General features: G+C 56.5%; 9 protein-coding genes across 9 annotated transcripts; 4 read left to right on the plus strand and 5 right to left on the minus strand.

Moving 5' to 3' along the window:
* Positions 1–883: 883 nt before the first annotated feature.
* On the plus strand, positions 884–3,256 carry D7B24_005234 (uncharacterized protein; the record flags this gene model as incomplete). Its single annotated transcript, XM_028639393.1, has 1 exon — positions 884–3,256. One exon carries the CDS (start codon positions 884–886, stop codon positions 3,254–3,256), a length of 2,373 nt encoding a protein of 790 aa, XP_028496247.1.
* Positions 3,257–5,846: 2,590 nt separating this feature from the next.
* On the minus strand, positions 5,847–7,622 carry D7B24_005235 (uncharacterized protein; the record flags this gene model as incomplete). Its single annotated transcript, XM_028639394.1, has 3 exons — positions 5,847–6,497; positions 6,740–7,342; positions 7,401–7,622. 3 exons carry the CDS (start codon positions 7,620–7,622, stop codon positions 5,847–5,849), a joined length of 1,476 nt encoding a protein of 491 aa, XP_028496248.1.
* Positions 7,623–8,618: 996 nt separating this feature from the next.
* D7B24_005236 (uncharacterized protein) lies at positions 8,619–9,834 on the plus strand (the record flags this gene model as incomplete). The annotated part of the gene is made up of 2 exons (XM_028639395.1): positions 8,619–9,333; positions 9,386–9,834. The coding sequence occupies 2 exons, from the start codon at positions 8,619–8,621 to the stop codon at positions 9,832–9,834; spliced, it is 1,164 nt and encodes a 387-aa protein (XP_028496249.1).
* A 125-nt stretch (positions 9,835–9,959) lies between these two features.
* Positions 9,960–11,353, minus strand: D7B24_005237 (uncharacterized protein; the record flags this gene model as incomplete). Its single annotated transcript, XM_028639396.1, has 3 exons — positions 9,960–10,901; positions 10,972–11,106; positions 11,180–11,353. 3 exons carry the CDS (start codon positions 11,351–11,353, stop codon positions 9,960–9,962), a joined length of 1,251 nt encoding a protein of 416 aa, XP_028496250.1.
* Positions 11,354–12,474: 1,121 nt separating this feature from the next.
* On the minus strand, positions 12,475–13,005 carry D7B24_005238 (uncharacterized protein; the record flags this gene model as incomplete). Its single annotated transcript, XM_028639397.1, has 1 exon — positions 12,475–13,005. One exon carries the CDS (start codon positions 13,003–13,005, stop codon positions 12,475–12,477), a length of 531 nt encoding a protein of 176 aa, XP_028496251.1.
* A 2,176-nt stretch (positions 13,006–15,181) lies between these two features.
* On the plus strand, positions 15,182–17,565 carry ST1 (Solute carrier 26; the record flags this gene model as incomplete). Its single annotated transcript, XM_028639398.1, has 2 exons — positions 15,182–16,810; positions 16,861–17,565. The coding sequence occupies 2 exons, from the start codon at positions 15,182–15,184 to the stop codon at positions 17,563–17,565; spliced, it is 2,334 nt and encodes a 777-aa protein (XP_028496252.1).
* A 387-nt stretch (positions 17,566–17,952) lies between these two features.
* D7B24_005240 (uncharacterized protein) lies at positions 17,953–19,383 on the minus strand (the record flags this gene model as incomplete). Its single annotated transcript, XM_028639399.1, has 3 exons — positions 17,953–18,957; positions 19,057–19,237; positions 19,325–19,383. 3 exons carry the CDS (start codon positions 19,381–19,383, stop codon positions 17,953–17,955), a joined length of 1,245 nt encoding a protein of 414 aa, XP_028496253.1.
* A 790-nt stretch (positions 19,384–20,173) lies between these two features.
* D7B24_005241 (uncharacterized protein) lies at positions 20,174–21,220 on the minus strand (the record flags this gene model as incomplete). The annotated part of the gene is made up of 2 exons (XM_028639400.1): positions 20,174–20,510; positions 20,586–21,220. The coding sequence occupies 2 exons, from the start codon at positions 21,218–21,220 to the stop codon at positions 20,174–20,176; spliced, it is 972 nt and encodes a 323-aa protein (XP_028496254.1).
* A 1,506-nt stretch (positions 21,221–22,726) lies between these two features.
* On the plus strand, positions 22,727–26,542 carry D7B24_005242 (uncharacterized protein; the record flags this gene model as incomplete). The annotated part of the gene is made up of 1 exon (XM_028639401.1): positions 22,727–26,542. The coding sequence occupies one exon, from the start codon at positions 22,727–22,729 to the stop codon at positions 26,540–26,542; it is 3,816 nt and encodes a 1,271-aa protein (XP_028496255.1).
* Between the last annotated feature and the right edge of the window lie 101 nt (positions 26,543–26,643).

Consider the following 26,643-nt stretch of genomic DNA (forward strand, 5'->3'; position numbering starts at 1 on the left):
GTCAACGTCCCCGTCCGAGCTAGTATGTCAGCCTAGGTGTGATTCTTTGACAAAGCTGAATCGCGGTGCCTGGCCAGAAATGGTCCGGCCACAACCACCGGTCCAGGGACCAACGAACCAGCCCTCCGGCCATCTCAAGGTACCCGGACCAACGACCATTCGCCCTGAGAGAAAGAGGCCGAATAGCAGTCAGGGACTGGACCAGCGCCAATGAGATACCAGCTGGACGTGTCGCCTTGCGCCCTAACAGGACTAGACGAAGTATTCGCTCGAAACAATCCCCCCTGGACGATCCAGTCAGCGCGCTCTCTATCTCTTTCTCCGCAATCCATTTGTTAGTCGTTGCAACCAGCAACCATCTCTGTCGCACTATTCCACCGAAAGGTAGACGTCTAGGCCGGGTTTCCCTCATTCCACCTCAACCACATGTCCCGATGTCCGAGTTCCGCAACGACGCGCGCACAAGTGCACACTCGCGCAATAAGGAGCTCCATTCTTCATCCGCGATAACCCCGTGGCCCGAGTACGGATGCTCCTCTATTTGGAAGCACCAGAAGAAGCATGACAGGGCTTGATTGGCGTAGCGCAATCCACAACTGAGATGGCAGCGTTCATCTGGTCTTGGAGCGGATTAGTTGCGCGTCAAAGCGTTCGCGCCATGGTGCTCACCATCACTTCACGCGCCTAGCTGTTCCTCAATGGGCCGTCTGTTGCAGTCCAGCCCGTGCGCAAAGAGATGTGTCGAACTCATGTCAAGCGCATCTTGAGGCAACCGGCCGGATCATGTCAGGCACATTCTTGCTTGCTTCTTAAGCTGCCGGTCGCGCCACGTCCAGACTAGCGATACAGTACGCTCCTTAGGGTCTCGCTCTTAGACACACCAATGATACCATACCCCCCTTCAGTGTCTGTGAAGCTGAACCTTACCATGGCACTCAGTACAACACATAGCCGCGCTCTTCTATATGACGAGAGGCTTTCCACAATGCCCGAAGCTTGGAGGCGAGCCTTCTGCCACCCCCAGCAGCTACCTCGTTCCGCCGCCAAGATGAACATTCTCTTCCTCTGCACGGCGCACAACTCGTTGTCACAACGCCTCTACCTGGCCCTGGCCAAGACACACTCTATCACCATCGAGTATGCTCTCTCCGACCAAGCCATGGTCGAGGCTGTCGCTTTGGCCCAGCCCGACCTCATCATCTGCCCGTTCCTTACATCCCGGGTGCCCAACGAGATTTACCTCAACTACCTCACACTCATCGTCCATCCCGGCCCGCCAGGTGATGCAGGCCCTAGCGCCCTCGACTGGGTGCTCATGGGCGACGACGGTTCCGAGACATCAGTCGATTATCTCCTCCAGTCTTCGGCACCTACACGGCCGGGGCGCTCCCACTGGGGTGTCACCGTCCTCCAGGCCGTAGAGGAGTTCGACGCCGGCCCCGTCTGGGCCTTTGAGCAGTTCCCCATCGATATCGATGCCCCGGACGCCACCAAATCCAACCTCTATCGCGGGCCTGTGACACGAGCAGCCCTCACCGCCACTCTGGCAGCCCTCGAGCGCATCTCAACCGCAGCCTCTCGTCACACCAACGTCCTCACGCCTCCACCATCGCCAGGACGCGAGAAGTCGAGTCCGTCGGTCCGCCCCAGCGCCATCTCGCCCCGCATCCAAGCCGATCCCGTGTACCGGCAACTTTCGGTCACACTGCAGCAGTCTTTTCTCGGCGGTGTGACGCGACATCGACCACTTCTCAAAGCGTCCCAGCGCGACTTCGACATGACGAAACACACAGCGCGCGATATCTCACGCAGAATCCGGTCCGCTGACTCTCAACCCGGCTGTCTCACTGGGCTATTTGGAAGCAACCTATTCGTCTACGGCGGCACCGTTGAGGAAGCAGGTGACCTGCTCGAGGGACAACCCCAAGCGGGCACCATCATCGCCTGCCGAGATGAGGCCATTTGCGTCGCGACGTGTGACGGCAAGGGCATCTGGATCTCGCACATCCGGCGCACCAAGCGAAAGGTCGACGCCATGCTGTGGCCCAAGGTGCCCGCCGTGTCGGGACTCCGCGAGCTCGGCCTCCTAGACGATGCCACCTTCAGCCGCACCCAAGTACCGCGTGCCACTGTCGACTGGTCCAAGGCTGCGGCGTCTACGCATCAGGAGATCTGGGTCGACTTTACGTCCATGCCGGGCGCCCGACGCGTGGCGTTCGTCTACTTTGAGTTTTACAACGGCGCCATGAGCACGAGCCAATGCGACCGCCTCGTCGAGGCCCTCGAATTCGTCGCGCGTACACACCTTGTCGAGCGGCCCCTGAGCGCCGTGGTGCTGATGGGCGGCAACTCCTACTTCAGCAACGGCATCGCGCTCAACGTCATTGAGGCGAGCGCCGACCCTGGCCAGGAGTCATGGCGGAACATCAACCGTATCGACGACGTGGTGCAGTGCCTGCTCGACGACTTCCCCAGGCGAAACATCAAGACCGTCGCAGCGATTCGAGGGAATTGCGCCGCTGGCGGCGTGGCTCTGGCGGCCGCTTGCGACGTCGTGATTGCTGGCTCGGAAACAGTACTGAACCCGGCCTATCGCGCGCTGGGTCTTCACGGGTCAGAATATCACTCTCTCTCGTACACTGGACGATGTGGCGTCGACGGCGCGAGGAGGCTGCTGCGCGACATGACGCCACTTTCGGCCTACGACGCGCGAGCTATGGGCTTGATCGATCACAGCCTGCCCGGCTCTGGCAAGGTCCTCGACGCCAGGGTTCGAAACCACGTCAAGGCCATGGTGTGCGGCAGCAACGCCTACACACCAGGCAAGTGGAAGCGCAACGTCGACGTCTCGCCGGCGGGCCACGCCGCGGCGCGCACACAGGAGCTCGGCGAGATGGCCAAAGACTTCTGGAGCGCTCGTGCCGCGCGATACCACGAGCGCAGGCGAGACTTTGTCCGCAAGATCAAGGCGCGCAGGACCCCGCTGCGCTTCGCGGGTCACAGGCGCCTCGCTGGCGTCCTCGACGAGGAGGAGTCCGACTCATTCGACGACGTGGGTGCGTTTGAACGGCGCGCCCTCGACAGGCTCGTCGAGGAGCGTTTGAGGCAGGTCATGCCCATGAGCCCCACGGACAGCGCGCTGGGATCCGTGGACGGCGACCACCACGCGAAGGCGCTGGTGCCGGCGGTCATTTGCGCCGATGTGCCGACGCGAGACCTGGGGCCCGTGTTCTCGTGTTACTATGGGTCGGCTTAAGATGATTCACTTTTGTTTTGTGTTTCTAACTTTTCTTTTTCTTTTTTGATTCTTCAAAATTCCCTCTGCGGTTCGGGACGGCTCTGCGTGGTTTTCTCGCGAGCTGGCGTTTGGTGGGCAAGAGAGTTTTGGTAGCCGCAGAGGCATACATCGGCGCTCGAGAAGCTTTTATTTCGCGGCGGGCTGACGAGATACGAACGTGATTGGGTTATTTGAGGTGTTCGGGGGTTCATGCATCAATGAGATAGTTCCCCCACCGGATGGGGGGTTCGATGTTTGCTTCTTCGCCGTTCAGGTTACTTTAGGTGGCTGTTGGTTTGGCTACTACGGCGGGTGGAGAGTGTTCTGGTTTGACTGCGAGCTTTGCAGGTTTCGCGCAGCTGCATCTCCGCTAGCGGGCAGGTCCGTCGAGAGTGTAAGCAAGCCTAGGTGTGCGCTCTAGTCCGTAATTAGTCTGATGAACATGACTGGCAATTCTTCACGTCTCGGAAACCCCCATGCTGTTGTCTGAAAAGGGGACCAAGTGATTGACACAGAGAGATGACGGGTCGGCGAGCGACTGGCTGGGACTCTGGCTCTCGCTCTCCCTATCGCCTGTCTCGGAACGGCAGTTGGCTCCAGCCGCTGGACCTGAATACCAAGCTTTGCGGGGGGGCCAGAGAGGGCCTTCGCCGGGGGGGGATGGTAGGATGCCGGGTGCCCGGGCGTGGGGGAGACCGGCCCAATTATGGGGGCATGTCTTATCTGGGACAGGGAATGCTGTGAAGATCCCGATGACGTACGGCCCAGAGCGCGTCGCCCCCCCGGAAAGCAAGCGGGTGCTTGTTCCTCTTTCTTGAGAAGGGGAGGACCCCGTTTCTCGACCGGGCGAGGGCACTGGCGTCTTCTGTTTCCTCTTCTCTCTCTGCCCAAAAAGTCTAGCCTCGCCGCTCAGTTTGTCTGGGCATTTTCTTGGCACCGTCCATCCACTCCACAACTTGAAGATGAGGACAAGAGCTCACCATGGACGGACGTGATATCGATAGCAATCGGCGACGGTCCTTTGGTCGCGGTGGAGCGGGCAATATACGTACGTGGTGCACCGCCGCTGAGGCACCCGCTTCGTACACTCCGACAGACAAGCTGACCTCGACATCTCCAGGGAGCTACTCCAACGCGAGGATACCGGACCAATGCAACGAGGATGGAACTTGGCGGAGGAGAAGCAGTATTTTGAGTTCCAGGTCGAGTGACAGCGCTGAGAGGAGACGAACAAGCTTGTTACATGGATGGACTGGGTTCTTCCAGAGCAAGAGGGATCTCAAAGCAGATTGCATACATGAGGAGCCGAAAGTGGAAGAACTCGAGGGTCAGTCGGTGGGCTCAACGTGAGGCCGGTACCATTGGCTCGACCGTGTGACAAATAGGAGAAGCATGCGTCGTTCGGTCTTTTTGGAGTGCCTATTTTGGGAGTTGCACAGGATGCTCGGGGTTTTGAGGTGCCTCAAGATTGGGTATCGGCAGGTCACCATATTTGTTTCACAGGGCAGGATGCCTTAAGGTTGCGGACTTGTCACATATTGGGAATTTGGTTGGACTAGAAGACTCATGCTCGGCGCAAAAAAATTGGCAGACCGGGGAGAATTTTACCACTCTCAAGAACGACGTACGTCTTTCAGGCGGCAGTTTTGAGTCCCTACTCTTGTACTACGAGAGAAAGATCAAAGCTCACCATCGCGACCAACATGTACGTTTACAATGGTCAGCCGAGACATGAAGTCTCCCATGATACCGACATCGTATGGAGTGACTAGACAGTTGAATGTGGAGCAGATATGGCTCGCCTGCAGCTCCTCTCACGCCAGTGGCTTGGCTCGCTGTTTTCCTTTTGACGGCGCAGTACCGGCACCAATCTGTCTCCATGACTTCTACTAATGCTAGTATGCATAGCAAATGACAACAAGAAAGATTTGGTGATAGTAGATACATGGCATATGACGCTTTTGACGCCCACTGCACTCAGTCATCTGCACAGACTTGTAATACAGGAAACCTGAGAATCATGCATGGTGTTTAGGAGGCTACGGAAGCGTATAAATAAGGGCTGCTCATGGCCCTCCTAGCTGTAGAAGTCTGTTTCCAGACGAGCCTGAGATCCCCCGTTGTTTACTTTTCAAATGACCCTAGAAAGCCACTTGACCGCCCAGACAGACAGAAACCGGCCTCTCGCTGTAACACATGCAAAGCAACATACGATACTTCTAAACTTGGTGCTAAGTCTGACTGAAGTGGCTGCTGCGATGAATAGCAACGTGGATGAGCATGGGCGACCTTAATCCCGAACCCCGAAGAATCAGTCTAGACTGAACTAAAAAGGATAATTCGTTTGCGGTTGATGAGATCACAATAAGCATTGGACCGCAAAAATACATCGGCAGCATTGACATGATTGTGAGTTCCCGACAGTGTGAGCTCGCGACAGCTCGACATGGAGAATGCTTTGATGGCGCGATTTCTAATCCCTCCGTGATCAACTTCAACCATCCAAGTGCAGATTTGTTTCCAATAACCTCGTCGGCTCTCTCCAGGAAATCACACCGTGGTTCCGATGTTAACGAATCCCCTGAGAAGTATTCTTTCGCAGGGGCGTCAGCCTCAAGTACATCCCGTTCTCCGGCTTGATGGTGATGACGCCCCTTGGCACTACCTTTTTATCGTCCATGGCCAAATCCCATGTGAAAGACATAGCCATGGCCGCCAGGAGACATCGCATCTCCGCTTTTGCAAATCCCTGGCCAATGCAGTTGCGCGGTCCGCGCGAAAATGTCAAAAAGTCGTAGTTGCTGCTCGCTCCCCCGTTCTGGTTCGGCTTCAGGTCGTTCGTGACCCATCTCTCCGGTCGGAACTCGCACGCGCCCGGGCCCCAGAAATCAGGACAGCGGTTAACGTACCAGATGGAAATGGCTATGGTTGTACCCTTTGGGATGAATTGCTTTCCGATCTGCGTGTCTCTGATCGCTTGTCGCTGTATCATGGGCACGGTAGGGTATAGGCGCAGTGTTTCGTTGATGGTGCCATTGAGATAAGGCAACTGCTCCAAATTACCAGCAAGGTCAGATATGAGCCCGCCGGTGACGCCTGGTGTGATACTCTCGAGGACTTCTTCTCTGACTTTCCTCTGAATCTCCGGCTGCTTCGCTAGCAGGTAACAGGCCCATGTCAAGGCCGATGCGGTAGTCTCGTGTCTGCTTGCCGTATTAGCCTATGTACCAGCAGCTACCAGACACATACGAACCCTGCAGCTAAGAATGTCAGTAGCTGGTCCTTCAATGTCGTGTCCGAAAAGTTGTCAGACTTGATCAATAGTGACAAAATGTCAAAGTGGTCGTCACGTTTCTCCTGGATTGCGATTCTCTTGTCTTCAATCATCTGCCCGCAAACCGAATGCAATGCGTTCGTCGCCTGCATAAACATGGCATTCAGCTTCCAGGGCAACAATCTCACAAATTTCATGCCAAACCCCAAGCCAAGCATTGAGTAGACCAATTTCTCGGGAGTTGGATCGAGGAGTTTCGTGTATATTTCATGAAGCGGATCGCCGGACTTCTCGATAGTATTGATGTCGTGACCCAACCCGGCAACACCGATGATATCAAGCGTGATTTTGCTGGCCCAGAATGTCAGATCCACAACCGCAGAGTCTTGCCCTTCGTCGATGGGATCTGGAGCAATTTCCTGGGTGAGGGCGTTCACCAGAGCCTCAGCTTTGGTCCACATCATTGGATACAAATTCTTGATATGCCGGAATTGGAAAGCAGGCATGGTGTTTTTGCGGAGAAACTTATGTTCATCTCCTTCCACAATGATGAGGCCGTCGCCAAGAATGTGCCGCAGGAATGAGCTGACCTTGGTTGGCTTGGTGAAATCATAACAGTTGTTGACCAGCACGTCGGCCAGAAGCCGGGGGTTGGTGACGAATATCTCGGTTCCAGCGACATTGAGCACTATCATGTCTTGTGCTGAATACTTCTTCGCCAGTCGGAGGAAGCGGTTCCCCGAAGGGCCATCTTTGACAATTATGGCTCGAAGGGTATCGCTGAAGAACGCCTTTCCCAATATCAGTGAGCAAGAGTTCGTAGCTGCTGCGAGCAAGATGATGACTGACCCTGGGACCTGGAATGTGCCGCAGGGGGCTTAGAAAACGCGGGTGTAGGAACAACCAGAATAGGAGTCCAACCCCATAATTTATGAGAACGACAACAGTCGTAAAGATTAAACGACTCTGTAGATTGTTGGGGCACTGTAGCACCTTGACACCCAGAATTGTCTCCGTTGCTGCCAACAGCGTAAGGATAGGGAAGCTGAACAAAGTGGACACGATACTCATGGTGATTGACAAGTACCTAGTAAAAGTGAATGGCAAAATTCGCGGTGAGTTTTGGGTCTGAATGTTCCGCCGCCTGAGCTGTGAAAGTGATTCATCACATTAATGCCGCCTCACAAGCAGTCTGAAAGTCGTGATTCCCCTGGATACTTATGTGCATTCTTTTCTTAATGTGTCTGGTCAGCCAAGATGCTTTAGCTTATGCGAGAAGCGCTAAGGGTCCCATCAAGTACATTGAAGAAATCACACATTCAACATCAAAAACATCCGCTTGGCCAGGATGCGGCCAGGGGCCTTTCTTGAAAACCTGCCTCACGCGGTTCCATGTGCGCTTACAACATGTCAGTGACAACAATTAGCTGCAAGCCAAATTGCAAAAGTTCCATTGTTGCTACCTCAATATTTCCTGTGAGGTGCTCATGTCCAGACCTGACAAGGCCTGACTCGAAGCCATCACGATATGCAGGTCGCAAAGTCCATCTCCATTAGGTTTAGCTTGCGAGCTAACTACAACCTCGCACTGGGATGCCCCCCTTCTGCCATCGACCGACTGGGATCGCCGGCCGCTGGAACTCACCAACGTCAGCAATCCTCCGCTAGAGGAATCTGTCGGCCGAGATGAATCACATGTACGCACATGCACATGTATGGATTGCCATCCTTGGATTTGACCGATCCATCTGTACCGCATTGCTGGGGCTCAGCACCTCCTCGCCTCACCTGACCCGTCGCATTGGGGTTCTCTTCCCAATGAGTAACCACTTTCCGAGCCAAGCCTACTCCGCGCTTGCGACTCAGGGCGCCCAGACACAAAACTAACGAAGCGACGGCTAAATAGTACCCATAAAGTCGGCCTCATGTTTCACAAGCAATGACGATGCCTTCTTCCGTATACAAACCTGATTATTCTTCGCTCCCTTCTTGGAAAGTATATCGCCCTACCGCAGGCGCCTAGACATTCCCAAAAATCCATTTCATCTTCGATTTTGAACAGCCACAATGACGCAGACCGTCGAGCCCGGAACCCTCGGCCACTTGACCGCTGACGAGGAGAGCAAACTGCAAGAAGCTTGGAAACTTCTACTCAAGCTCAGCGGAGTGAAGTCGTCTCACGATGACCCGGCGTCAGACGTCAGCAAGGACCACCAGTCCAAGAGCACACCACCAGACGTCTTCCGTGAACGCCTCTGGGGCTCCGTGCGCCAACATCACCCAGACGCCATTGTCCTGCGATTTCTCCGTGCGCGAAAGTGGGACGTCGAGAAGGCCATGGAAATGCTCATATCGACAATCGACTGGCGTCACGAGCGACGAATGGATGAAGAGATCGTCAGGAAAGGCGAATCCGTCGCGTTCATCACATCGCCCTCTGAGGATCAGAAGAATTTCCTCGCGCAGTACCGGTCGGGAAAGAGCTACGTGAGAGGCTCAGATATGGAAGGTCGCCCCGTGTACATCGTCAAGGCTCGGCTGCACAACCCCAGCTTTCAGTCCGCAGCAGCGATGGAGGCGTTTGTCCTTCACAACGTGGAGACCATCAGCCTGATGGTCAAGGCTCCGAACGACAAGACGTGTCTCGTCTTTGACTTGAGCGGCTTTGGTCTTCGTAACATGGACTTCCATGTCGTGCAGTTCCTCGTCCAGGTCTTCGAGGCTAGGTATCCCGAGTCTCTCGGACTGGTGCTGGTGCACAATGCTCCGTTCGTCTTCTGGGGTAAGCGATGCGATGTTTCATATCCACGGACGCCCACTAAACTTGATAATAGGGATCTGGAGTGTCATCAAGCACTGGCTTGACCCCGTTGTTGCGTCGAAGATTACCTTCACCAGTGGTAAGACGGGCCTGTCAAAGTACATATCTCCAGAGAATTTGCAAAAGTCGTACGGCGGGAATGACTCGTGGGAGTACAAATACATCGAACCTGTCGTTGGAGAAAACGAGCGATTGGACGACGACGAGAAGCGATCCAAAATTCAAGCCGAGCACGATGATCTCATTTCTCAATTCGAGAAAACGACGGCCGAGTGGGGTCGTCATGGGGCGGGTTCAGATGAGGCAAAGAGAATTGATGGGCGGAGAGTCGAAATCGCCAGGAAGATGGAGGCGAACTATTGGAAGTTAGACCCATACCTGAGGTCGAGGACGCATTATCATCGAGCGGGGGTCATCGATGCTGGTGGAAAGATTGATTGTAGGGCAACAAAGGTGGTGTAGGACGAAAGCATCAACCAGCTCGAACGGCTGGCAATTTCTTGTGCAACCTAAAACCTCAGCACGTCATCAACTCGTAACAATGGATGACAGGGCAGCGATGGACGGTCGACTCTAATCCAAAGAATTCAGACTGTCTCTCCCAAGTCCCAATCCACCTCAGCTTGACCGAGATCACAGTATGTTGGAGCAATTCGCATGTCGCTAACCAATAGCAGATCCTCTGAACGGGCAGAAATCATGGAACGCAGGAATTCTTGCTCGGCGATCCAGTTGGATATCTTGGCTGTGCCACCTTCTTCCCATCCTAGGGCTGATCTGATCCCGATTGTCGTATTAATCCTGTTGAGTATGCTCTGAGCTTTCTGAAGCTGATCTGGCGTGCTGTACGCGCAGTAGGCGACGAGTCTTATGGATTGAACAATAATGAGGGCACTAGCTCCATCATGTGGCATTGAAGCCGGCAGTCCATTTGAGGAAAGATCCCCTAGTGCATACGGTACGCTGTAGAGGATATCGTCGATGGTCTTCCGAACATCATCCTCCAAGAATGAGACGCATGCTTCCCATGCAGCGCTATCTTCTTGCGTACTACGGAATTCAACAGGGCCGGTTTGCGTCTTACCATAATACAGAAGCATAGTCAGCAGGAGTATCAGGCGCGGAGATCGGATCAAGATGATGATACAAGCCGTATCAGCATCGTAGGATGTCATGCCCGATGCAACCTGGCCTAGCATAGTCGGAACGGTACGTCCGACAAAGCTTTGTTCCCAGTATGCGCCGGCTTCGGCATCCCAACAGGCGAAATCCTCAAGTGCCTCGAAACACTTTCGTATGGTCGATGTGATCTTGTTTGGGGTTTGATCCTCAGGGGAGCCTGCAGAAACACTCTGACTTGGTCTCTGTCCGTGATTGAGGGACAAATGGCGCGTCAGAATGTTTCTGAGCGACAGTACTCTGGACATCATAGACATTGCCCGGATGAGGGGATCAAACATGCCTAGCAATGATGCTATTGCTCCAGGGTCGCAGTATCTGTCGTCTTCGTTCAGAAATGAGTAGGTTTGCTACAAATAAATGCACATTAGCCCCGATGATGACGGCTGGCTCGTTGAGCTGTGAGAAATGACTACGTACCAATCTCAGATGAGCCAGGAGGAACAACTGAGCACCTATTTTGGAGATGATCTGGCCCGGCCCCCTTTGTTCCAAGAGGTAGAAGAGCCCTGGTGCATGTTCCTGGGAGTCGCCAGATCCCTCGCCGCTGATGTCCTACCATATGTCAGCAATGTCCTCAGTAAGGATGAGAATGTCCATCTGCACTTTTGGCACGACCTCCACTCACCTTGAGCATGCACATGAGTAAGATGGTTGTAACGATCTTGTCGTCAGTCGCAGAGCCTTCTACCTGCATTGCTTCCTGCAACATCTTAATGGTGCGGCTGTAATATCTGTACGACTGCAGTCGGAACCTCGCGCTTCCATGGCGGTTAAAAGCTGCGTAATGAGCAACACTCATGGTGGCCGTCTCAAGAATACCACGATTTGAATGATCGTAGAGGGCAGGGAGGAAACTAAGGTGGCCTGAGACTCCGTCTGTGTCGTCAGGTGATACGAAGCGTTTGACAAAGTAGCAAAGTGATATTTCGTCGTCTGGCAGTTCTGGCGAGCGATGGATGACCTCACTGCGACTTTGAGAAAGCAAAGCTAGCTTCTCGCTGCTTTCTGAGCTTTGTCGAGTCAAAGTTTTGGAAACCACTCTCCGTTCATTCCTCCCGGATACTGATGAGGTGATTGCTTTGGAGGGCGTTACCTCAAAGTCGGTCTTCGTCAGACCAACTCGAAAGTGAAAGGTGTCGGTGTAGCCCGGGCAAGCTTTGCCATACACCATGCATCGTTGACACGTCGGCTTTTTCCCATCGCACTTCGAAATTAGGTAGTTAGCTCCTGATTCTGAAAGCTTTCACGAGAGCATGTGCATCCAAAGAGACGACCGTTGACCACCTCTCCGTCGAAGACTGCCCCCACCTTTATTTTTCGCTGGCGACATCGCCCGCAACCCGTGCTGAAGTGACCCGGAAACACCATTCTGGCAAGTGAAACGATCGCATGTCAAAGCGCATGGGTGGCGTCGAGTGCCCCGAGGAATACGGATAGATCGATGCGGTACGGCAATACGGTGATGCGACGAGAATAGTCTTCCGCCATAGTGAAAGGCGAGATGGAGGAGGCACAACGTCGACGGCTGGAGGCGGGGAAAGTCTGCAGTCAAACAAATCGTGGCTGTCAGCATTGCGAACGCGCGTGCCAGGCATAAGCAGCAGGGGTGGGGGCCAGGGATTCAGGCTATGAGGGGGTGCACCCAATATTGCTGGAGACAAAATGAATGCCACGATGACCCATGACATGGTTATTTTCCTAACCTCTACAGACCAATATTAATGGCCTTCTCAATTTCTCTGGCCCAGCCAGCATATATTCCTCTCGGCCACCAAGTCCCCTCTGTGTCTGCTTGACCTTGTTGTCGCCTCAAATTACTTGTACTCTTGTTGTATGAGAGTACTTGTATGGCAGCCATAACCGTAACGCCTGCCCTCTCAAAGAAAATAATAAAAAAGTCAGTCCCCTCGCGCACAACCCCTAAACGGTTTTAGGCGTCCTGATCAAGCCCCAGATGATACCCTTCTGTCCGTCGCCGTTGAAGCAGGTAACCCCCGCCCTGACACCAAGCCTGCCGTTCTTCGCCAGCCGCGACGACGAACTGATGTAGAACCTCACGTCATTGGTGCCGACGAGCAGCTTTGTCCGCGCCGCCGCCGTGTCGAAGCGGACGGCAAACGTGCAGGTACCCTTGGCGGCGACCCAGGCCCAGCCGTCGTGCTTGAAGTCGGCGGCCGCAAACGTGTAGGCGCCTTGGCGCGCACCGACATCGTCGGCGATGAGGTTGCAATCGGCGGCGAGGGGGGCGGCGGACGAGGTGTCTGGGGTCGGAGTGACGGCTACCTCGCCGCAGTACTCGAAGCGGCCGCCGGCTGTGTAAACCGGATGCTGGTAGTCAAGGGCGCGACGGGCGAGGGAGCTGGGGTTGAGAGAGGTGTTGATGGGGGAGGCTGAGGCGAGGAGGGCGAGGGCAGAGACGATGCCGAGGAGGAGGTGGAGGGGGGAGCGCATGGCGGCGGTGTGGTTCAGGTCTGCTGGGTTTGTCAGAACATGTCGACTTCGGGGTTCTTGATGAAGGGGGGACTACCTGTCAACTTGGTTTATGGGTTTGTTTGATGGGTTTATTGGTCGAAGAAAGTCGGGAGGTGCTGGAGATGTGGGTGACAGAGATTAACTTGGATGAAGTTCGGGCAGCAAAGAAGGGAAAGAGCGAGGCAGGTCCTAGGTATTTTATAGACAACACTGACGGAGGGCAAAGGCAGGCTCGAAAGTAATCGAAGCTCAAGGCAGGAGGACCGGGTAAAGAAGCAGCAGCAGAAGCAGCAACAGCAGGATAGCGTCTTGCATATAGGCCGCATCTCGTGAATCACAAGCAGCCCCTTTTCTCTCTCCCCCCCCCCCGAAGTTAGGCCTAGGCATGATTCGCCCACATCACGACCTGGCCGCGGCGGGGTACATCCCAGTCATTCATCCGGGGTTGAAAGAGAGACAGAAGAGAGAGGGGAAGGCATCGTGGCAGTTTTTTCTTTGCTCGATTGGAGATGGCCTGCAGATCGGTCATGCTGTTGGTCTGCGGGCTTCATATTGGGACGTGGTGCACGCCGCACGGTGACGAGTGCCCGCAGGTCTGCATGGATGGGCTGTTCCGTCAGCAGGGGGCCGGGGGGGGGGGGGGGGCCGAAAAGGCCAACCGGTCGATCGTTCGAGATCACGCAGCGAAGGAGAGGGTAAGATGGGGCTTCCGAGCCTGACGTTACGGAGCGATAGTTTCGTGATAGTGATGAGGCACCTTGGACCCGAGGGAGAGGATTGGCGGCCAGAAGCGCCGGCCCTATGTGATGTCTTTGACAATGGTCAGGGCACCAATCACGACAATGCGACAGGGGGGACCGACTCTGGCGAGGATTGGCCTATGAGCCAAGAGAATCGGCAGCCGAAGTGGCCATGATGGGCTTGAAGTGCACCAGTCATGCGCAGGACCATGCAGCCCCCGACGGTGATGGAGGGATGCGACCTACGCGACCTATGGAAGCCGACGCGGCGACACATGGTCGCATCGTGGGGCCAAGGCGAGGGTCAGGCCGAAGGGGCTCCAGGGTCGGGGGCCGGTCCGCCCCCCACACGGGTCGCCGATGGTCGGCCGGCGCAGTCGGATGCGCGACAGCGGTGAGGGCGAAGGTGGGCGATTTGTGGTGTTGCTGTCATGGGTTGGGTGATGGGTGGTGGGGGATGAGCGACAAGGCTTGACTTGTGAAAGAACAGGGCCATGGATCACGATACATGGTCCAGTGAAAGACGTCAATGGAGGAAACATGCTACCTACCTGCCGACCTAGGTACCCTTGGTACCTTACCCTACCTAGGTAGGTACCCTCGGTAGGTACCCTCGGTAGGGAAGTATGCCACCAAATTGAAGACAAGCAGGGTGATCAGTCGCCACACGAAGGAAATGTGATTGGGGTGACCTAATAGAGTCCTCCAGACAGGCATCTCAAGGACAGAAAGAGCGAGACATTACGTGATGCCATTCTCGTCAGTTATGCGCCTCAACAGAAAGTCAGAGTCAAAGGAGAAAGGCCACGACGAGGAGCTAAAGATCACGTAAGGACCCCCCAAATGGCCCAAATGGCCCAACTGGGGTCCTTCTCGGCACCCGGCACCCAATCGAAGCCCCCCAAAACAGTCGCTCTGACCAATGCCGAGCACTGACCGTGATGTCAGCCTCCCACCAGCTCGCTCCAGCTTGCCTCGTCTGTCCTTCTGCCTCCTCTTGTGCCTGACACACGGAATGCAAGTGACCTCTCTGGTCTTTGGCCCCAATCTCTGCGTGCTCGCCAGAATTTTACCTCTCCTTTCGTCCACCGGCCAATTCTCACTCCCCATTTGGAGCGCACGGGTTGACGGAACATCATCAGGACAAGCATCAGCAAGGCATAGTACAACCGACTGCCCATTGTCCAGCTTCAGCCTGCCATTTCTCAACCAACAAGCTAGCCCCCACGCCCTTCGAGAGCATCGCATCGCTTAGCATCGTATACCTTACTGTAGCAGCAAGGCTTTCGCCAGCACACTTGACCTATCCGGCCTGTCACAACAGTTGATGCATCTTGCCGCGACCTGACTCCCGACAAAGCAGCCCCCATCCAGGCCTCGCGCCTCGCGCTCTCCCCGTCGCCGTCCTACCGACTATGGCGGCCCATCGACCCGCCAACCCTAGCGGCTTGCGAAACACGTACAACGCTGCCTCCAGAAACTCCTCCATTCACGAAGACGACCGGGCAGCGGGGGCCTCCAGCAACGACGATGGCGACGCGCCTGCCTCGCCTTCAACCGAAACGCCTCAGCCCGGACCAAGCGCTCCTTCTCGACCGCCTCCTCCTCAGCACACCGAGTCGACAGGCCTCCTCCACTCGGTCCTACGCGACAACATCAACGAGGGCCATGGCGGCCATGGCACCTTCTCCCCCAGGCCCTCGAGCCCTGTGACGAGTTTCAACAGCTACGAGAACGATACGGCCTCCAACGCCTCCCAACGCGGCGGCCTCGACAAGGTGATCAACTCGATCACGGGCAGCGAAGACTGGAGGAAGAGCTGGCACAAGTCTGTCATGTCAAGGAGCATCACAAACTCGGACCGCCTCGCTGCCGAGGCCGGCTTCAAGGCCAACACGCGCATGTACCTGTCCTATTACTTTCCCTTCCTACAGTGGATGCCCCAGTACAAGTGGTCCTACCTCAAGGGCGATTTCGTCGCCTCCCTGACCGTCGCCTCTGTCTACCTGCCCATGGTCCTGTCGCTCGCCGAGAACCTCGCCCACGTTCCGCCCATCAACGGCCTCTACGCCTACGTCATCAACCCCCTGATCTACGCCATGCTCGGCAGCTGTCCGCAGATGATTGTCGGTCCAGAAGCCGCCGGCTCGCTCCTCGTTGGTACAGTCGTCAAGAGTAGTCTGGGCACAGGCGAGGATGACGACGACGACGTGCTGCAGGCGCAGATTTGCGGCATCGTCGCTGGTATGGCGGGGGCCACCATTCTGCTCGCCGGTATCGCTCGTCTGGGATTCCTTGACAGCGTGCTCAGCCGGCCATTTCTGCGCGGCTTCATCTCGGCCATTGGTTTCGTCATCTTTGTGGACCAACTCATCCCCGAGCTCGGTCTCAGTCGCTATGCGGATGAGCAGGGTGTTGGCCACGGCAGCAGCGTCGACAAGATTGACTTCATGATTAAGAACCTCGGCCGCACGCACAAGTTAACCTTCTTGGTGGCTGCTGTCAGTTTCACCATCATGATGGTCCTGCGCGAGATGAAGAAGCGGCTCCAGCCCCGCTACCCCGGTGTCGCCTACCTCCCGGACCGGTTCTTCGTCGTCGTCGTCTCCATCATCCTCTCATGGCAGCTCGGCTGGGAGGGCAAGGGTGTCGAAGTCCTCGGCACCGTTGAGGCGGCGTCCGGTCACCTCTTCACCTTTCGCTGGCCGTTCCAGCTCTCCCACATGAAGCACATCCGCGAGGGCATGAGCACCTCGTTCCTCATCGCGCTTCTCGGCTTCTTCGAGTCCTCGGTTGCCGCAAAGAGTCTTGGTGGTTCAGACAGCATCCAGGGCATGCAGCTCAGCCCCAACCGCGAACTTGTCGCCCTCGGAGCGGCCAACGTCATGGGCGCCTGCTTTATGAGTCTGCCTGCGTTTGGCGGCTACGCGCGAAGCAAGCTGAATGGTTCGACCGGCGGCAAGAGCCCCATGAGTTCCGTCTTCCTCAGCGGCATTGCCCTGTTTGCCATTTTCTTCCTGCTCCCCTATCTGTACTACCTACCGGTGAGTTGTCTCTTGTTTGCCGCCATGTGTACCGTGCGCTGACCCCACAGAAACCTGTCCTCTCGGCCATGATCACTGTCGTCGCATGGTCGCTTCTTGAAGAGGCTCCCCATGACATCGCGTTCTTCCTCGGCATCCGGGGCTGGAGCGAGCTTGGCCTCATGGCCATCATCTTCCTGGCCACCATCTTCTACTCCCTCACGGTCGGCATGGCCATAGGCGTCGGCTTGTCGGTGCTTCAAGTCATTCGACACTCGACGCGCCCTCGTATCCAGATTCTCGGCCGCATCCCGGGCACGCACCGCTTCGAAAACGCAGAGGCCGACCCCGAGCGACTCGAGTTCTTCGAAGGCTGCCTCATCGTCAAGATTGCCGAGCCCATGACCTTTGCCAACACGGGCCAGCTCAAGAACCGGCTGCGCAGGCTCGAGCTCTACGGCACCAACATGGCGCACCCGGCGCTGCCACGCCTCCGCCACGAGGAGAACAACCGTAACATCATCTTTGATATTCACGGCGTCACCTCAATGGATGGCTCCGGCACCCAGGTCCTCAAGGAGATTGTCGAGAGCTACCGCGAGAGGAACGTCCGCGTCTTCTTCAGCCGCGGCCCCGGCAACAAGAAGCACCACATCTGGCGGCTCATGCGGCAGTCGGGCATTGTTGAGCTCGTTGGCGGCGAGGGCCAGTTTGTGGCCGACGTGCAGGAGGCGCTCAAGATGACCGAGTTTGAGGAGAGCGCGACCAACGCTTAGTGGGTGTTGACGTGCGCGTGAAGGGGCGAAGGGGAGCGCAGTCATTGTGTGATCGAAAAGCATCGATCGGCGTTTCTTTCATTTTTGGGCATAGCATGCATGTTTGGGGTGGCTTGACTAAAGAAACAGCACTAGATGGGGCAGGGGGATGATTTGTAAGTACACAATGTTCCATGATTTTGGCATGACGAGTCTTGTCGGAACGTTGAGGCGGGGGGCATTGGGCGAGCTGGATGTTTCCCGTTGGCGAGGCTGTGGAGCAAAAAAAAAAAGAGAAATGGCTTGGAGCAGGCACATCATGATTTCACTCAAAAAAGATGCATAATTGGAAAAGAACAAGGCTATTTTTATTTTCACATTCCCTTTGGCTGCTTCCTACATTTTTCTTTACAAGACCTCGTTGACGAACATGCCGGCCATGCCCATGCCGGTACCGATGCACATGCTCACGACGAGGACCTTGCCCTTGCGGCTGCGCAGCTCGCTGAGGCCCGTGACGACCTGGCGGGCGCCGGTGGCGCCGAGGGGGTGGCCGAGGGCAATGGCGCCGCCGCGGGGGTTCATCTTGGCCCAGTCGAGCTCGAGCTTGTCGCGGCAGTAGACGGCCATGGAGGCAAAGGCCTCGTTGACCTCGAAGACGTCGACGTCGGCGGCCGAGACGCCGACCTGGCTCAGCAGCTTGGGGATGGCGACCGAGGGGCCGATGCCCATGATGCGGGGCGCGAGGCCGGCGACGGTCGAGGCGACGTACTTGGCGAGGATGGGCTGGCCGAGGGCGACGGCCGTCGAGCGCTTCATGAGGACGAGCGCGGCGGCGCCGTCGGTGACCTGGCTCGAGTTGCCGCCGGTCGACGTCTCGCCCCACTGGGGGAAGGCGGCGCGGACCTTGCCGAGGGACGCGGCCGTCGTGCCGGGGCGGATGCCCTCGTCGCGCGTCAGCGTGACCGTCTGCTCGGTGCCGTCGGCGGCCTTGACCTTGGTCGTGATGGGCACAATCTCGTCGGTCGTGAGGCCGTCCTTTTGCGCGCGCTCGGCGCGCTGGAACGACTCGGCGGCAAAGGCGTCCATCTGCTCGCGCGTCACGCCAAAGTCGCGCGCCACGTTCTCCGACGTCCAGCCCATCGGCTGCATGCAGTCGGCCGCCTCCTGCGTGCGCGACGTCACGGCCTCGTCGAACGGCTGGTCGAGCGCGTCGCCGCCGATCGACATGGACTCGGCGCCCAGCGCGATGCCCACGGCGATCGACCCCTGCGCAATGGCGTGCGCAATGTCCGCCGTCGCCTGCAGGCCGGATGAGCAGAACCGGTTCACGGACGACGCCGCCGATGTGTTGGGGAAGCCGGCGGCGAGGGCCGCGGCGCGGAGCTTGTAAGCGGCCTTGCCGTCAGAGACCTGTTTTCCCCCCCATTCGTCAGTACACGGATGCCAGGCTGCGGGGAGAAGCAGGAGAGAAGGAGGTGGGCAGAGAGAAAGAGGGGCGAGAAAACATACATTGCCCATGCGAATGTCCTCCACGAGAGCCGGGTCGAGGTTGGAGCGCTCGCGGACCTGGTCGAGGAGCGCAAAGATCATGTACTCGAGCGAGGTGTCCTTGAAACCACCTTTGCGAGCCTTGGTCAGAGGTGTGCGCGCAGCGAGGGTGATGACCACATCGTCGGGGTTCTTGGCCTGGCTTTGGGTCTGTCAGCTGAGAGCCGGGAGAGGGAGGGGGATGAGCATCAATTGGGGGATGACAAGAAGGAGGAAAAAAAGGACGTACATCTGGTTCAGAGCCGAGCCCGGGTTCAGGTGCTTCACGATGGAGGAGATGCGTTCCATAGTGCTGACGTTGATGTGGATGATGATGTGGACGTCGGTTGATTGGGGGGGGAGATGGCAGATTAGGGGAGGGAGCAGGAGGAGTGAAGGAGGAAGGAAGCAAAGGAGGCAGGAGATGGGGAAAACGTTTCAATAAGAAGCCGTGACATCGTCGAGAGAGAGAGGGGGCCAAGGACCTGACGGTGGCACGCCTCGGGAGTCGAGTCGACGTCTGGCGGCGTTTGCAGCTGGGGTGTCTGGATGGGGTTTGCCGCAGCCCATGAGCCGAGGCATCCAGAGGTCCAAGGGCAGCCGCAGCCTGGGGTAGCCATGACTAAGGAGAAGGGGGGGCGCGGCCCACCCCTCCTATTCCCCCACATCCGTCAGGTGACTAAGCCGAAAGAGCCCGGCCCCAGAAGCAAGGGTCGTGAGCGAGACACGGCCGATACCCGAACAGATCTTCCCGTCTCTCTGCGCGCGCCAAACCTCTGCACGCTGGAATGCCCTGACGTTACTTGGCCGAGGTGCAATGTGGCAGTGTCACAGTGTCGCAGTGCGTGCCAGGCGAAAGCACACGTGGATTTTGAGTTGACCAGTGCATGCATTCAAAAAGCAGCCCTACTGGTAGGTAGTATGTCCAATGAAAAGAATATAGACCTGGCCTAGTGTAACAGTTTATCCATCTCGACCAACTACCCAGAAAACAAAAAACGCCTGGTTCGGCCCCAAAGGTCTGTCGTGAAAACATTACGCAGTATGTGCCCAAATCCGCATCTTTTGCATGCCGCCACATCTTCTGCATGCTGCCGCACTACGCACCAAGCAGCCACATCGCAGGCACGACACTGGCTGCCATCATGCCCAGAGACACCCGAGCCACACCGGCCGCGCTCTGCGGCTTGACACCCTTCGCCTGGACCCCAAGGTACCAGGAGCCAATGTCCGTCAGCTCACCAGCATTGTTGAGGAACGGCACGTTGGGGCCGACGTTGCTCGCCGCAGAACGGAACGCGCCGTAGTACGAGTAGAGCCCAATGTCCGGGACGCGCTCAAAGTAATCACTCGTCGTGTTGTAAAACTGCTCCGTCGGCTGCAGGTCCTGGTGCGCATAGGCGTACTCGGTAACCCAGATGCTGGTGTTGGGGAAGCTGCAAGACACCTGTTAGCATGCGTCCGTGACCGTGCGCTCTTCTCGTGTGTGCGTGTGTGAGTGTGGAACATACTTCTCAATGCGTTCGCCAATGTGGCTCGCCAGTCCCTCAAAATTGTCGTACCAATGGACGGGCAAAAAGTCATACGTGCAATTCTTCTTCGTGTCCTCGCCGACGCTGATAAAGTCGGAGCAGTTGCCCAGGAACTGATGCAGCCACTGCAGGCCGTAGGGCTGGCCCGTCATGGCGGGCAGGCCGACCTTGATGCCCCTCTCCTGGAGCGGGATAAAGTTGGCGACCCAGGCGCGGGCGGCGAGGGCGGGCGGCGTGTCGCTGCCGCCGTACTGGAAACCCATGTCGGGCTCGTTGAAGCCCAGCACGCGCGTGATGTTGCGGCCCTCGTCGTCGATCATCCGGATGACGGCGTCCTTGAACTCCGTCTTGTTGAGGTCCTTGTGGTCGACACCCCACATCATGGGCACGTACTCGAGCTGCTCCTGCGTGTAGTCTGCGAACGTCGGGCTCGGCCGGAAGCCATAGTTGTAGTACCAGGAAATGTCGGAGCCATCTTGCATCCAAATCTTGTGGTCGCTGGGGAAGTCCGTCTCGGCAATGAAGCAGAGGCCACGCTTGTTCGAGCTGCTCTGTGCTGTCGATAGTGGCAGTAGCGGGAGCAGCGCCAGCAGACCGACAGCCCGGGCGATCATGGCGGGCGGTTTGTCGGGTATTGTGGATAGCAAATCAAGTAGAAAAAAAGACTGTCGTTTCGAAACGGCGCGCAGACGACGGTGAATGAGGAGTACTGCTCGAGATCGTGGCAGTGTCGAAATGCGGCACAAGGTAATGAATGTCGGCGTCGTAGGGGGGGGAAAGGAGATTGAGCAAGCTGGTCGATTGTCGCTGGATGGGGGAACAGGCGATGAACGAGTGGACGCGCAATATATTGAATGCGCTGTATATGCAGGTCGATGAAGAAAGGGAAAAATGAGTGACGGAACTGATAGACAGACAAGTGCAGGAGCTGAGAGGAAGGAAACACGGCTGGTGATGGTCCACGGCTTGGCGGCAGGAGATTTCGCTCTCGCGTCACCAACAGGATGCCCACCGGCCATTGTTAGCGCCTTGATGTGCTGTACCTCAAGCTGCGCCATGGCTGGGTTGCGCCCGCCGTCGAGGATACGAGGTCCCTAATCATCCAGGCAACCTACCTAACCTCAGGTACCTTTCGGTGAGGTGGCCAATGTTGCGTCCATTGAGCCTGCCCCTAGGTAATCACCCGACTAAGTCGTCCTGCCCATGAAGCCATTTCACCGCTTGAATCTATCTCGTCCTGAATGGGCGCGAAATACCATCGCCCAGCGACTCATCCTCACGTTCAACTCGTTGATCGCCCGGCCGTACCGGCGGTTAGAGATAAGATAGGGCGGGACAACCTAATGCACGCCGCCCCTCTGCTTCAACGCAAAGAGGCACCCGAACTCCACCAGAACAAGGACGCCCTGACGCTAGGTGCGCCGCCAAGCCGCCGTCGTCCTGGTCGTATCCGCTACGGGTCTCTCGTGCTTTCGGAGCTCGAGCTCCTGCCCTTGATCGAATTGACCGAGATGTGCTGAATCATCAAGAACATGTTTCAATATGGTTCAACAGTGTCTTGAGGTCGACGACGCGCCAACCTCGCGACCTGCATTGTCACCTCATCGACGACTTTCCCCGTCTTTCGGTCCATCTCAGCATACCTATTCTTGTCTGCCACCATGGCAGGCGATGTCGTGGCCCTCTGTCGACGATGGCAAAGCCTTGGTCAATGTCAGAGACCCAGTCTGAGATGAGGCCCAAAAGCGAACGGCGTCAGGTGAGACGGGGTCTTCGCACGCGCATGGCGGGACCTGGCGAGGACGACAAGAGGATCTTCCTCGTGAGATCGTCTCCATCTCCATGATTGTTGTCGAAACAAAGGACAATCCAGCCGGCTGCTTTCGACTGTGACAAAGCCCTGAAGGCCTCGGAATGTCACTCTTTGTCCCCTCGATGCGTGTGTTCCGCCCAATCATACTGTTGAAGGGAAGAATGAACATATCGCATATCATGTAAAGCGCTCTACATGCCCAACATTAGGCTATCAACCTCGACTCGTGGCACCTTCACCCCTTTCCCGCCTAGACGCCCGGCTGCTGTCATCCTGCTCCAATTCTGTCACCATCACTCAGTTCGCCATGAATCCCCTCTTCGACGTGCCCTCTCTCGGGACCTCTCGCCAGTACAATGTCATGACCGACGAGGAGCGCAAAGCTCTGTTGACTATGAGCGCTATGGACAAGACTGGGTGGGCACCTGAATCGTTCAGAGATGGTCCTTGGGGTATCGCCGACGATCCGCAGCACCCGTGGCGACACAAAGACGTGCCAGGCTTCTTAGGCAAGCTTGGCTACGGCACCGTGCATAGAATGCCTGAAATCATCGACGAGAGGAGGGCTAGAGCATTGGGGAAGCTTTGGAGGGACGAGGTTTGGAGCGCCTTTCTTCCTCTGAACGAAAACATCAGACGAGATGGGGATCTCATCATCTATATCCTGGCCAACGAACAAGTCCTTCCCGACCACGAAATCTCCACGTTGCTGTCCAATGCCTGGGATAAGACCAAGAGAATGCCTCTCTACGCACCACTGTTTGGTCAGACTTCGGTCACCGAAGACGCTCCCGAAGGTTACCGCGATTACCTGAGTCACTGGCGAGGCACCGTCCGACATGATTGCAAGGCAGAAGCTGATCCCAGCAGCAACAGCCAGAAAGCAGACAAGGCTAGCTGGACACGGCCGCTGCTTGATGTCAAGATCAAGGAGCCACAGATATTCAACGACTTTGTCGCTCGCAATATGATCGCACTCACCATCCCGTGGCTTCACACAAAGCATCTCCTCAATCGGCACACGCTCTGGAGGGTCATCATGGATCGAAGTACTGCGCAGCCATACGACTTGAGTCGAATAGACTGGACTGCATCCCACCTTGCTCGCTCAACACATCTCGCCGTGCCACCGTATCGAGATGGATGGTTCATGGGGTTCCCGAACTTAGAGATTGGTAACAAGTATTGGACCAGCCTCGAACAGATCAGCACCCAAACCATCCCCACTGATGCTCGGGTGCACTGGCATGGTCTCAATATTATTGACCCAGGCCCTAAAGAGCTTCGAGATCCTCGCTTCGTGGCCCTGCGTGATAGCGGCCTCGTGTATCCTTGGGGCGAGGGTCTCCTTCTTCTCCAGTGTCAAGGAGCTATTTCTCGCTTCATGGAAAATCTAGTCCCGTCTCTTCTTGAAAGACTGGCGTTATCTAACGAATGGCCAAAGAAGATGCTGAAGCCGCTGATGAGCATAGATCCCTATGCGAATGAGGCCGAGGAAGCATCGCTCATTGAACCTGGACTCTTCGGCCCCGACACTCAAAAGCGCATGATGAGCTTGATTTTACTGGAGAATATCCATCTGAGACGTTTCGCTACCAAAAGGCTAGGTTGGCTTACCTGGGATGACCCTGATTATCGACCTGTGGGGGCTTCGCCTACTTCACGAGCTGCCGCGTTCAGAGACTATTCCCTATCTCTCTACCGCGCCTTAGCCGAGCTCAGGCATAATCCGATCGTATTCAGGAAATTCTTTGCCGCTGTGATGGAGGCACATCCCGGCGGCGTACCAGAGAATGTAGCTGCCGCAGCCTCATGGGAAGCGAAGAGGGACAGAAAGCTGAGGGAAAAGGCAAGGAAGAAGCGCGGTGGTGCCGGTGCTGGTAATGCCGGCACTGCTGCTGTCGCCAGAGTGTCTCCTGAAGCTCCTGCTGGTGGCGAGCTTGCAAAGGTTGACGCTACGGAAGATGGCGATCGGGTAGTACGCGTACTGGGCCACATCACAAGCACTGATATTGACGCCAAGAAGAGTCTCGTCAACGACGTGCTGAGGCGAGGCATCAGGGCCATGATCTACCGACTCGAAATATCTCATGCGATTCATTTACTGTTCCAGGACTTTGCGAGTGCCACAGCAAAAGATTGTCTCGAGTTAGACAAGGAGGTCAACTTCCTGGCCGATCCGCTTCCAGGCCCTAAATCGCGTGTGTCGTGGGATTCTCTACTGGCACACCTACGACGATTTGCGGAGATTCTCAAAACGCTGCTTGTGGACGATGGTTTGCTTCACTCGTCACCTTGGATTAGGCAGAACTTTCAACGCGAGACTTGCAATGGAGAGTGGGAGTCGAGAGCTGCCGTGGGGATGTCACACATGACCCCGTGGGCACTTCCTACTACTTTTCTTCCTTTTGAACATCGTTTCGCACGCAACATCGGTGCACTCCAGCGGGACGAGCAGGCCCTGGTCGACGATTTGCAGCTACTCAACCACGGAGACGGAGAGGCTGCTGGATTCATCGGCATGTGGCGTGTCATTCATGAGATGGCCAACAACGTGGGAGACATGTCGGAGCGTGGCTACTTTGAGAGCCAAAATACTAGGGGTCTTGCGAATACTCTGCACCATGTTTTGAGATGGAGCCGCATCATGGAAACGATCCATCCACTTCGCCTCAGTCCTCAGCAGTACGATGCGCTGCTCAACGACTCAAGGCATCTTGACTTCTTCAGAAGCTTGGACAACTTCGATTTGGAAAGTCATGTTGGGGCAGATACCATGCGAGACGTCCAATGGCTTCTGGGGATAAAGTACGCTGACGACGATAAACCTCCGGTGATGATCGCCGAGGCTCGCAAAACCTTGCAGTCGTTTTGGGACGAGATTGACAAGTGGCTTCGCCGCACCCGTATCGCCCCCGCTTACGTTGACGGCATAGAAAGGATGCGGTTTCCGGAGAAGTTCCAGACACCCGAGCAGATGGAACAGGCCATCATCGATGGAAAGTCTGACACGGCCACAACGGAGCGGCAAAAGTGGCAGCCTTTCAGGGTAACGCAGATTTGCGGTAAAATCTCCACGCTCAAGCCAAGAGAGGTAGACGAACCTGCGCCAGCAGAGCCTGAGCCTCTGCCAGCCGCTGTCATTGCGGCCAAGGAGACGATTGAGTCGGCCAACAAGCGATGGATCATGGAACGGTACGGTGGCGCCGGACGGCATACACCAGGACGTTTCCGACCGTCCACGAGCCAAAGCCACCAAGAGCATGAGATTTACAGGGCCAGAGTGCGCACGAGGCTCACCCAAACCGACTGGCTGACGGTAGAGCGCACCTTTGGCCACGACACTGGCGGCATCACGTGGCACGACTGGTGCAAGCTTGTCACGCACATGGGCTTTCAGATGCAGCCGATGGGCGGCTCTATTTTCAAGTTTACCTACACCAGCGCCAGCATGCTTTCAAATGGCCAAGGCCAAGCAGGATGGAGGGACCATACGACCCTTCACATGCAGCATGGGTCGGGCAATACCACGCTGAGGCCCCAGGTGGCGCGCAGCTATGCCACTCGCTTCTATGCGTCGTTCGGTGTAACGAGGGACACTATTGCTGAAGCATACGGCACCCACGCCGATCCCGACCCCGAGCCAGACGCCGAGGAGGATGTCGACGAGTCGGATGGCGAGCGCAAGCGGAACAGGAAGCGGAAGAGACAGAAGGAAAGGTTTGACAGGTGGCTGAAGGCGCAGCCTCCAGTCGTTCATGATGGTAATGGGCCACCAGCCAGGCAATTGGAGATCCCCATGGCCATGCTCGATGCAGACATCGAGGATGGGCCGGACGACGAAGATGGGGGCGAGGAGGAGGCTACCGGACTAGCCGCTCCCGATATCAACGCCAGGATGGCCAGGATGCACGCCGCGCGCGAGGGCGGCTATCTGTCACGTACGAAACGGGGGCGTGAGGGGGAGGAGGAATACGATGAGATGATCGACGAAGAGCTTGCAGAATCTGACGAGGTGGATGGGTCACCTCAAGAGAACGTTGAAGGGGAGTACGAGGATGAGGAGACAGATGAGGAGGAACGCTCACGAAAGAGAGTGCGATTCAGCTCGGCGACGGGCTGACACATTCGCAGCATACGCTGTCTTCCGCAACATGAGTAAAGCGATGACGATTCGGACAGTTTTTTTCAAGTTTTTTTTTTTTTTTTACAACGTATCACAAT

This window comes from Verticillium nonalfalfae (assembly GCF_003724135.2).
Source record: "Verticillium nonalfalfae strain VnAa140/NRRL 66861 chromosome Unknown scaffold_31, whole genome shotgun sequence".
NCBI classification, from domain to species: Eukaryota; Fungi; Ascomycota; class Sordariomycetes; order Glomerellales; family Plectosphaerellaceae; genus Verticillium; species Verticillium nonalfalfae.